The 12824-nt window shown below is 34.4% G+C and overlaps 1 protein-coding gene across 1 annotated transcript; it reads left to right on the top strand.

Annotated features, from left to right (window-relative positions):
- The first annotated feature begins 10872 nt into the window (after positions 1-10872).
- Positions 10873-11811, top strand: LOC100623928 (olfactory receptor 6C74-like). Its single transcript, XM_005657969.2, has one exon. The coding sequence runs from the start codon at positions 10873-10875 to the stop codon at positions 11809-11811; it is 939 nt and encodes a 312-aa protein (XP_005658026.2).
- Positions 11812-12824: the final 1013 nt, after the last annotated feature.

Here is a 12824-nt window from a genome sequence, read left to right as displayed (position 1 = left end):
GGGATCAAACCTGCATCCTCAGTGATTTAGGCATAAATACATACATATAGAGTGGTTGGTCATGTGCAAAGAAAATCATTTTCACCCTTTTCCTTTTTTATATCATTTCTCAGTGTAAATAAAATTTTTTTTCCCAAGAAGACACATTTAAATTCATATGGTGAATATTTATCTATCACTTAGTTTTTACACAGTGTACATAGTGGTGACCTTATGGGCAATTTCCGACTGGTAGGATTATCAATTTTTTCACTTATGAAATTTTTATACTTAACTTGTTACATCATTGAATTGTTTCAATACATTTTGAATGAAATATTACTTTATTATGCTTCCAGCTTAGCAGATAATTTAATATGAATTTTATGATAATTAATGAAATGCGTTGTCTAAATATTTAAATAAATATTAAATGGGACATTTAGAAGGGGAGAATATTCAAGAAAGTATTTCAACTAGGGACCATTTTTGTATAAGTGGTTTCCATAAAACCCTCATACTTTAAGAATATCTTATTTGACAACAGAAGTTGACACATAAAAGAAGTACTTCTCAACTTTCTATATTTGGCTTTCTTTTACAGATTTTTTTTAAAGGCATCATAACTTAAATTTATGTACACACACTTTTCCACATTGTAGATATCAACAATGTCCAAGAAAAGTATCTTCAAAATGTTTGCAATCTGGCATAAGCCAAGATTTCTCATATAGTCTTGTGAGCGTGCTTGTCTAAGTCTTAAGTTGTTGCCAAAAGCAACTATATGGAGTATTTATTTTGCATTTCTAAATATTAGTTTGCTTATTGACTATATTTATTCTTTAAAGATGAATTGGAAGCCTGTTTAACTCTTGTTGAAGTCTGATATATAGGCAAACATAAAAATAAAGACTATAACTTCCTCTTTTTCCTCCATACCCCAAAATAATTATGGATAACTTAGAGAAATTCAGAAACCTACCTTTAAACTTTTACTAGGTTTATAGCTATTTAGACTCATATAAGCCCTTTTAATCTTTCATTCCTAGACAATAGGTATGGAAAATGCAAAATAAAATAAAACTTAGGCCAATTATATGATGCCAAATGGATAGTAAAAGTAAAATTCCCTTTAATTGAAATTATGATTTGTGGAAAAATGTTACTTTTGTAAATAACAGACATAAGGTTGCATTTTATAAACATATGATTCTCAAATTGTGTTAGACGTAAAAATATTAAAAATTCACTTGAAGAGATGAGGAAAAGAACAAAGAAAACTAAAAATTTTAAAGGAAAGATACTGGAATTCCCCTTGTGGGCTAGCAGGTTACAAACCCAACTAGTATCCATGAGGATGTGGGTTCGATCCCTAGCCTTGCGCAGTGGGTTAAGATTGCCATGAGCGGTGGTGTAGGTCACAGATGCAGCTTGGATTCCACCATTGGAATAGCTGTGGTGTAGGCTGGCAGGGGCAGCTCTGATTCAACCCCTAGCTGAGAACTTCCATGTGCTGCAGGTGCAGCCCTAAAAAGGCAGATATAAATACATAAATACATAGAAAGAAATGAAGATCACAGCATAAATTAACAAAATAGAGACCAGAAATAAATAGAAATGGTCAGTGAAACCAAGCGCTTTAAAAGATAAATGAAGCTGATATACCTTTAGCCAGACTCATCAAGAAAATAGAAGGCTAAAATCAATAAAATGTGAAATGGAAGAGAAATAATAACGAACCACACAGAAATATGAAGGATTATAAGAAATTGCAAGAGCAATTATATGCCAATAAAATTGACAGCCCAGAAGAAGGGAGAAAATTCCTAGAAAGGTACACTCTCCAAGCCTGAGCCAGGAAGAAATAAAAAATATGAACAGACTAATTACCAATGATGAAATTGAATCGGTTAAAAAGACAAAAAACTTGCCACGAACAACTGTCCGGGACCAGGTGGGTTCACAAATGAATTCCACAAATATTTAGAGAAGAATTAATTCCTGTTCTTCTCAAAAATTTCAGAAGGAATGTTTCCAAACTCATTTTACAAGGCCAGCATCACCCTCATACAAAGACAAATTAAAAATATTGCAAATAAAGAAAACTATAGGCTAATATCACTGATGAGCATAGGTGCAAAAATCCTTAACAAAATGTTAGCAAACTTAATTGAACAATACATTAAAAAAACATACACCATGATCAAGTGCGATTTATTCCAGTGATGCAAAGAGAGTTCTATATCCGCAGATCAACCAATGCAATACATCGTATTAACAAATTAAAGAATTAAAATTATTATCTCAATAGATGCAGAAAAAGCTTTTGACAAATTCAACATTTATTTATGATAAAAACTCTCAAAAAACTGGATACAGAGAGCCCATTTATCAACAAAATAAAGGCCATGTATGACAAGCACACAGATAACATCACAGTAAATTGTGAAAATTAGATAACATTTCCCATAAGATTAGAAACAACACAAGGATGCCCACTCTTGCCACTGTTATTTAACATCCTATTGGAAGTCCTAGTCAGAGCAATCAGACAAGAAAAAGGACAGATTGGAAACAAGGAGGTATATTCTCACTGTTTACAAGTGACATGATGCTATAAATATATCCCAAATATACCATCTAATAACTAACTAGAATTCATCAATGAAATCAGTAAAGTTTCAGAATACAAAATTAACATGTAGACATCTGTTGCCTTTCTAAAAACTAACAACAAACTATCAGCAAGGGAAGCTAATAAAATATGCCCATTTACAATTGCATCAAAAGAAAAAAATATCTAGGAGTAAATCTAAGGAGGAGGTAAAAGACCTATTCTCAGAAAATTATGACATCAATGAAAGTGAAGATAACACAAATAGATGGAAATATGTACCATGCTTATGGACTGAAAGAATTAGTAACCATGATATTCAAGCAAATATACAAATTCAATGCAAGCTCTACCAGAATACCCATAGTATTTTTCACAGACCTGGAACAAATAATCCTAACATTTACATAGAATGAAGAAGGACCCAGAATTGCCAAAGTAATCCTGAGACACAAACATGGAGCTGGAGATATAACACTTCCAGATTTCAGAATAAACTATAAAGCCACAGTAATCAAAGCAGTGTGATATTGCCACAGACACAGAAACAGACACATAGATCAATAGAACAGAATAGGGAGGCCAGAAGTAAACCCACGCACCTGGATCAGTTTGCAACAGAGAAGATAAGAATGTTACCTCCTATTCTGGAGCATTCCTTCACACCATACACAAAAATAAACTCAAAATGGTTTAAAGACCTAAATAAAAGACATGACTCCATAAAACTCCTAGAAGAGAACATAGGCAGAATACTCGGACATAAATCATAGCAATATTTTCTTATAGCATTCTCCCAAGACCAAAGGAAAAAAAGGAAAAATAAACAAATGGGACCTGTTCAAACTTATAACGTTTGCTCAGCAAAGGGAACCATTGACAAAAGAACGAGACATCTTATGGAATAGAATGGGAAAAAAATATTTTCAAACAATGTGACTGATCAGGGGATAATGTCCAAAATGTACAAATATCTCATACAACTCAATATAAAAAACAATCCAATCAAAAAATGAGCAGAAGAACTGAATAGACATTTCTCCAAAGAAGACACACAGATGGGTAACAGGCACTTGAAAAGATGCTCAGCATTGCTAATTATTAGAGGAATGCAAATCAAAACCACAATGAGTTTTGACCTCACGCTAGTCAGAATGGCTGTCATCAAAAGGTATACAAATAATAAATGCTGGAGAATACGTGGAGAAAAAGGGAACTCTCATACACTGTTGATAGGAAGATAAATTAGTGCAGCCACTATGGAAAACAATGTGGAGGTTCCTTGAAAATCTAAAAATAGGTCTACTATGTGATTCAGCAGTTCTACTCCGGTGCTGAAGTAGAAAACTCTAATTCAAAAGATACACGCATTCCAGTGTTCACAGCAGCACTATTTCTAATAGCCAAGACAGGGAGTAACTCAAGTGCCCATCAACAGATGGTTATCTTAAGAACATGCAGAATATATATACAGGAATATAACTCAGACATAAAAACCAAAATATGTCCATTTGCATCCACATTGGTGGGCCTAGAGACGACATGACATTTAGTGAAATAAGTTGGAGAAAGGAAAATACCAGAGTACTACTTTCATGTGGAATCTAAAACATAATACATGTGAATCCATATACAATACAGAAAAAGACTCACAGACATAGAAAACAAACTTATGGTCACCAAAGTGGACAGAGAAGGAGGGAAGAAAAAAATTAGGAATACAGGATTAATGTATACAAGCTACTATGTAAAAAATAGATAAGCACCAAGGGTTTACTGTATATAGCACAAGAAATTATACTCATTATTCTGTAATATCCTATAATGGAATGGAATGTGCAAAAATACCGAATCACTATGCTGTACACCTGAAATTAATACAGTATTAATATTGCAAATCATCTATACTTCAATAAAAATGATTAAATAAATAAATAATAACTTCCACCCTCCCAACCTCACCTCTCCCAAATAAAAACAGAGAAAAAGTAAAGCTACCTAACTTCTCATCATTGCTGGGAGGAGTCCGTAGTGATAGATATTTTTAACTGATATCTTAATGTTATATTAGTTTCATGTGTATATCATAATAATTTGATATTTATTTACACTGAAAACTTATTTCCATAATATATCAGGTTAACATCCTTCACCGTACTTATGTATAATTTGTTTTTTGTGATGAGAATTCTTGATATCCTCTCTTAGCAACTTTCAGACCTGCAAGACAATATTATTAACGATAGTCATCATACTGTACATTGCATACCTATGACTTAGTTATTTTATAACTGGTAATTTTTACTTTTGACCCTCTTCACCCATTTTGACAACCCTCGAGTAACCATCTCTGGCACACATCATTCGCTGTATCTATGACGGTTTTTTTCCCCCTAGATTCCAGACATAAATGAGATCATCGGATATTTGTGTTTCTTTGCATGACTTATTTCACTTAGCGTAATGTGCTCAAAGTCTGTCTTGTAGTCAGAAATGAAGCTTGTCTTTTTCAATGGCTGATTAATATTCCACTGTATACGTATACGTCACATTTTCTTTATCCATTCATTCATGATGGGCACTAAGGTTGTTTCTATATCTTGGTGGTTGTAAATAATGCTATAATAAATATGAGGTGTTTATATCTCTTTGAATTAGTGTTTTCATTTTCTTTGGATAAATACCAGAAGTGGGATTACTAGATCATATGGTCATTCCCTTTTAAATTTTTGACAAACTAAAATATTTCCCATAGTGGCTGCCCTATTTACATTCCCACCAACAATGCATGATTGTTCTATTTTCTCCACATCTTTGCCAATACTTGTTATTTCTTGTCTTTTTGATAATAGCCATTCTAAAAGGTGTGAGTTGGTAATTTCATTATAGTATGGTTTGCATTTCTCTGATGACGAGAAATCTGAGTATGTTTTCATGTATCTGTTGGCCATCTGTATGTATTTTTGGAAAAATGTCTATTCAGCCCTTCCGCCTATTTTGACGCTTTTTCAGGTTAGAGATCAGCTAGTTACAGCTACACCATTGTGGTTCTTAATACTAATCTCTCGCAAGTGTTCAGCCCTCCAGAACATCTGAAGTTTGACAACATTTATTATGCAAACAACTCGGCAAAAATCAGTTTTCTTCTCTCTCATCTGTTTCTGATCCACACACCTTGGTACGAGGTTAGAGTCATTGAATTCACCCTCTCCCAGAAAGGAATTCTCTCCACTCATTTCTCCCTGGGTAGGGATCAGAATAGGAAGTTGGAGAGATATACACACCTATTTTGAAAATTCAGTATTCCATCTGGATCCTCCTTGGGAATGACATGTTTATTCCCCTGACAGCATTCCCGGATCAATCTGGTTGACACCCCTTCCAACTGGCAACACGAGGGTGGGAGGAGCTTATGGATTCGAGCTTAATTCTGGTTAAATTTTATAAAAACACACTTGTCCTTCAGTAACCTCTTTCAGAAAAACGATATGAGTATGTGGAGGGGATGTTGGAAACAAAGATGAAATTATAGCTATTGGAATGGGGTGCCAGATTTTATGCAAATGGAGAAAGAGAATAACCTGACATCTAGTGCTGAGAATACCTTAGACATCAGCAGGCATGAAGTGGGAAGGATATTAATGATCTTTGTCATCAAGAACTGTTTCTGGGGCCATTCTCTAGAATAAAAACACTCCACTGTAGATCTCTTGAACAGCTGCAAGCAACTTAATTTTTTTTTTTTGACTGGTCTTCCATCCTTATACAGAATAAAATAATTATGATAAAAGAGACATAGAAGAGCTCTCTAGCCCCTCCAGGATCTCACACCCACCCTCCTCACCTTCAGGAGAAATACCTCTGGATGTCTTTCCCACCCCTATTCTTAACCATGTGTAAGGCAAACAGATACCACATGTCTGATGGCATGAACAGAGAGACTCCGTTAGATTAAATCCATTTAAGCAGTCGAGTTACAAAATTGGGAGCCCTAGGCTTACTAACCAGCTGAAAAGTTATGTTGGAAATACTGGTAACTGGCAATCTGAAAGGGTATATGTTTAATTTGTGTGCACCCTGCAAAATTGTCAACACTTTCTTTCGAAGAACCACGTGCACTCCTGGGTTTGTATTTCTTGTGTGAAGGTTAGACACTGGACTGCCTCTCTTCTAAAATATTTGTGACTTGCAGCTTAGAAGTAAGGGAAGAGACCTGTAGCTCAACCAGAGAACTCAGCAGAGTGATGTACTTATGGGAGATTTCAACAGAAGTCAAGTTGGTTTAGAAATGAGGGAGGGCTTTGTTGGCAGGAAACTCCACACACAGTTCTAGATCTCTTGTGTTAACTCTTGTCTTAGACTGTGTTTTCCAGAAGGTTTTATAGGAAACAGCTTTGGCAGACTTTTGTTTTCCTTCAGAAAATTATCTTAAAGACATTGTCTTTTAGTTGGGCAAAGTTAGGCAGATTTTTCCCTTTAAAAGACTGGGAATTCACTAAGCTTGGGGCTCCCCAGCTGTGGATAGAGGTACATATTGTACACACCATCCCGTAAGGACCCCCATAGAATTTAGGGGAAAAGAGAAACTGATGAGACCATGAAACTCCTGTATTCTGCTGTGTAGTGAGTAATAAATTCTCTGTCCCTGAGGCAACAGGCTGTCTTTTCTGTCAATACCTGTGAAATGGTGGTGGGCTAGCCTGTTAGCCTCAAAGTAGAATAAAACTTGAGACTTTTCTTACATTTTAATAATATAATAGATAGAGTGTGAGAAAGCTAAATATTCCCATGGCTTAAAAATTAGTTTATTTTTTATCTCATTTAAATGTTCGGGCAGGTATTCCGAAACTCTTCATAAGGTGATTGTGTTTCTATGCTGATATGTGCTGTCATGGTGTCAGGAAATTGAGTGTGTTCTCTCCTGTTGATTCACCATTCCTAGTATGACTGCTTGTACTTCTGGTCAAAATACTTCCATCCATCTGCCTTATAACAGTGAGATGGGGTAAAGTGGAAGAGAAGAGCAAACTTTACTAAATGATATACCTGGAAGTTGCATAAAGTATCTTTATCCACATCTTTTGGACAGACTTTAGTCACATGACCAGAACAAGCTAAAAGTAAGGCTACCTGTATACATAGATAGATTCTATTAATATTGAAGAAATGGAGAGTGCTTAGTTATTATGAACTATTAGTTTACATTTTACTAGACAATACCTCATGGACTCTTTTGAAGAAAAAAACCCTGAAAAGAAAAATCTTTCCCCTTTCTACTTCAAAATCCTTATCTTTGTATCTGGGATTTCAAACCCTAAATGTGTGAAAGGGCAGTCATATAAAAGGGAAATCACACTGAATTCTCTGGAAACACAAAGTATGTTTTTAAAATGTGTGTATATATTTTTACTTTTTTAATTCATGTAGTTCCTGGGGAGAAGCCTTGTATAACAGAAATTTTTTGTCCTTTAGGAAATGGTGTTCATGAATTTCATTCTCCTGAGAATTCTCCATGATCGTCAGATATTTTCTTTTAGGGCACAGAATGCATAAATACTCCATGCTCTCAAGAGTATGTTAATTTGTATGGCACTCTGGGTAGTACTTAGAAAAGTATTCAGTATACAATAGAGAAATTAATATAGTAGCCTAAAAATCTGATAAAAGTTCTCATCAAACTATTTCCAACTTTGCAATATAGGCAGTAAAAATAATCACAGATTAGGGAGTGGAATGAAATCCAGAGAATATCAGTGTGCTCTGTTCATCAAGATGCTAAAGAAGCTTAATATTGAAGCAAAGATGTTTTTTCTGAATAAATATGTGTATATATCTTCTGTAAAAAAGACATTGAATTTTTAAGAGTTTTTTGGCAGAATGATTTAGGACTCAAAATATGGAAAGAATTGGTATGTCTAAAATATAAAGACAATATTTCTTATAATAATATTATAATTTGTGTAATATTATACATATGTATGTTTTTTACATTAGTTCTATTTTTACATTTAACTTTATTTTTTCCAACCTGTGAAATTCTGATTTAGGGAAAGTGGTGAAAGGAGAGTAATGCAACATAATTAAATTTAGTATTGAAATCCTTTTTATTTTTTAAATGTAGCTCATATTCACAATATTTATCACAGATAAACATAACTGCATTCATAGCCCTTCTTTCTAATGGTTCTTAATGTGATTTTTCTTTTTTTACAGTTTTGGTTGGTGGATAGTTGTTGTGTATGATTGGTGGAGACAGAGAAAGGATTTAACATGATAAATTTCTTATTAGATGATCTAGATATATGCATTGTACAATTGTTGCCATTATGGTAAATTGTGTAAATGGGATAATTTTATAATAACAGGTTGCAGCACAATTATCTGAATGTTCCAGGAATGTCCAAGAAAAATGTCATCTCTTTTCATTCATGGATGTCTGTATATTAATGCATATGATTTTGAATGCAAAATTCTAATTGTTGTCTTTAGTGAAACCATGCACATGCTCTTTACTTTATCTCTGTTTGGGCTATTTCCTCTCCTGGGTATACCTTCTCTCATTTCTTTTTCTAAATCTCTTTCAAAGACCTATTTTAGAACCCAACTTTCCTCCTATAAACGCATCTAAATCTAATGGAAACAATTTTTGTTTGTTTTATATGTTTATTTTTATTTACATATTTTTCATATAATGTATATTTTAGAAGTGGAAATAATTCTCTTTATGTCCTCAAGACAGAACACATTGGTTCAATGCTCATCACAAAATCTTAATCATCTTATGCTTTTGATGGTGAAGAAACCAAAGAATGAAATTTTCCTTAGAGAGATTGTTAAACACTTTTTTAAGGAAATACACAACATTCTGGCTTCTAATTACCTGTAGAAAATGTTGTACTTCTAAGAGGAGGACTTTAGAAAACACACACTCTCAATTAATCCTGATGTCCAATTTACTAGATGTGCAAACCTGAAAAAATTGACCTTCTCACTTAACATAAGCCAATGATGAGAATAGTTATCTCTAAGTAATATTTCTTTAAGTGCATGTTAGCCAGGCATTTAATATCCGTATAATGGGGAAAGATGTGCCTCTTAAAATTTGTATCACCCTACTATGTAATCGATAATGGATTGAAATTTACAAAATAATCTATTTTAGGCTATGTCGATCTCAAAATTATTCATGTTTTCAGTCCATATTTTAGACATAGAACAAAAATGTAAGTATAAAGAATGCAAACAGATGGAGAGAAATTTGACTGATAAACTTTACCCCTATTAATATTTATTTAATAACTTACACATTTTTGATCCTATTTTAATTTTTCCCTCAAACTCACTGCCCTACCCCCTAAAACCCTTCTTACCTCTCTTGGTTTCCATAGAGCTTTATCACTGTCTTCATTTTTCTCTTAACTTCCTCCACTTCATACAATTTCTTGTCATAATTATGTATTTCTCTTTGTTTCCGTATCCCTAACTCTTATTTCTCACTTGATTTCACCATGTCTGTCCTGAGATTCATACTGTTTCCCTAAAGAGGAAAACTGCAGTTTCTCATTATGCATACTGACATTACAGACTGTACTTGATTTTGTTTTTGGGTACAAACTGGAAGAGTGGGTTAGAGCAGAGATTAAGGAGATGGAAATAGTACTAAGAACAGAAGATAAAACTGTTTCCAATGCCCCATTTTAATTTACATTAAATTGGATCACGTTAGCCATGAAAGCAAGTGAGGCTAAAACCAGGCATTTGATTTCGGTTAGTTGAGTAAAATGAGAAAGTGTACCAGCTCTATTTATTGATGATGAATAGGAGTATATATGTGAAATGCAATACATAGGCTTGAAATGCAAATACGATTTTGATTCTAGTATGGAAACTTTCTTAATTGAATAGTAAATGGCATATATCTCAACTCTTGCATGATAGTGAGAGAAAAGGCATTTTTTTTTCTATGCTTTAAAAGTTCTCTCTAGTCCTGATTGATTTACATAAAACAGTCAACAATTACTACTGTTGTATAGGTTATTCTCTAGAAGAACTGCAATCTAAAGTTTTAATTAATCTGTCCAGATACTTTGCAAATGAAATGATTACTCTTGCTGTCAAAATCGTCTTTAAAACATGAGTGAGCATTGTGTTGCTGTACATGAAAAATTGCTTTGCAAACTTTACCATAAACAATGATCATCTCTGTTATTTTTCCATTGAGTTTATAACTTTTTCTTCCTTTTCTTCTATTCAGACATGGCATCGGTCAGAAAGCAGTAATGGGAAATCATACAAGAGTGATAGTGTTTATTCTGGAAGGTTTGACTGATGACCCACAGATGAAAGTTATATTATTTATCTTTCTTCTTCTCACCTACTTGCTAAGCATTACTGGAAATCTGACCATCATTACACTCACCCTGGTGGATCCTCACCTCAAGACCCCCATGTATTTTTTCCTTCGGAACTTTTCCTTTTTAGAAATTTCCTATACTACTACATGCATTCCTAAACTGCTGGTTATCATGGCAACTGGGGACAAAACCATTTCCTATAACAGTTGTGCCACTCAAGTGTTTTTTGCTTTCCTTCTTGGAGCATCGGAATTTTACTTGCTGGCAGCAATGTCCTATGACCGCTATGTTGCCATCTGTAAGCCCCTGCATTACACAACCATCATGAACAGCAAAATCTGCATTCAGCTTGTCCTCAGTTGTTGGTGTGCTGGCTTTTTTGTCATCTTCCCACCACTCCTCTTAGGCCTGCAGCTCGATTTCTGTGACTCCAACATCGTTGATCATTTCTACTGTGACACCACTCCCCTCTTACAGATCTCCTGCTCAGACACACAGTTGTTAGAGACTATGGGATTCGTCTCAGCTGTGGTGACACTTGTGGTCACGTTGATAATGGTGATAATATCGTATACCTATATTGCCTTGACCATTCTAAGAATCCCTTTAGCTAGTCATAGGAGAAAGGCTTTCTCAACCTGTTCTTCTCACATGATTGTGATATCCCTTTCTTATGGCAGCTGCATCTTCATGTACATTAAACCATCAGTCAAGCAAAGGGTATCTTTTTCCAAGGGAATTTCAGTGCTCAATACCTCTGTAGCACCACTTCTGAACCCTTTCATCTATACCTTAAGGAATGAACAAGTAAAGAAAGCCTTCATGAATATGATACACAGAATTATTTCTTTCTCAAACAAATGAATATGCTACTGTCCTATGTCTAAATGAAATTAGCAGAGGAGTATCAGACAACAGACAATGGTATATCCAGTGGTAACTTCCAATAGGTATTTCTTCCTTTTATCTCTCGTTTCTACAGTATTCATCTTTATCTCTTTCAAGCTTTATTTTCACACAAGTTTTGTGCTACAATTTTCGTCTTCTTTATATTCTTCAATAGAGCCTTCGTTCTCATCTCAATTCCTTATTTCTGTATATATGAAAGAAATTGAGATAATTTTTTTTTTTTGTCTTTTTGCCCTTCCTTGGGCCGCTTCCATGGCATATGGAGGTTCCTAGGCCAGGGGTTTAATCGGAGCTGTAGCTGTTGGCCTGTGCCAGAGCCACAGCAATGTGGGATCTGAGCCGTGTCTGCAACCTACACCACAGCTCATGGCAACACCGGATCCCCAACCCACTGAGCAAAGCCAGGGATCGAACCCACAACCCCATGGTTCCTAGTCGGATTTGTTAACCACCAAGCCAGGACGGGAACTCTGAGATAAATTTTTAACTTCCGTCTTTATCTCTCAATTCTAGTCAAGCCTAAAAAGTAACTTTTCATTTGAACTATATTTAAGGCAGCATGTGATTCCATGTTTATTACTGTCTTTTAGTTGTGATCATTTAATATCTACTTAAAAATCATATTCATTATCTTTGTGTAATACTAACAATTTCTTGGTGTGTATTCTCTTTAAAATAATTAAAAGAGACTTTTGATTGCTAAGAGGCAGGAGAAGGACTGAGAGTTTGGGATTAGCAGATGTAAACTATTATTATATATACGTATATGATGAATAAACAACAAGGTCCTACTATATAGCACAGGGAGCTATCTTGAGATAAACCATAACAAAAAAGAATATGAAAAAGGATATAAATGTACAACTGAGTCACTTTGCTGTTGGCAGAAATTACCACAACATTGTAATACTTCAATAAAATTTTAAAAAATAGACTCCCTTCAAAAAGTAATTAAAGGAAAATTGTAG

This window comes from Sus scrofa, unplaced genomic scaffold (assembly GCF_000003025.6).
Source record: "Sus scrofa isolate TJ Tabasco breed Duroc unplaced genomic scaffold, Sscrofa11.1 Contig524, whole genome shotgun sequence".
Taxonomy (NCBI): Eukaryota; Metazoa; Chordata; class Mammalia; order Artiodactyla; family Suidae; genus Sus; species Sus scrofa.
Note: the sequence above shows the minus strand (reverse complement) of the source record. Positions and strands in the feature narration are given on the sequence as shown.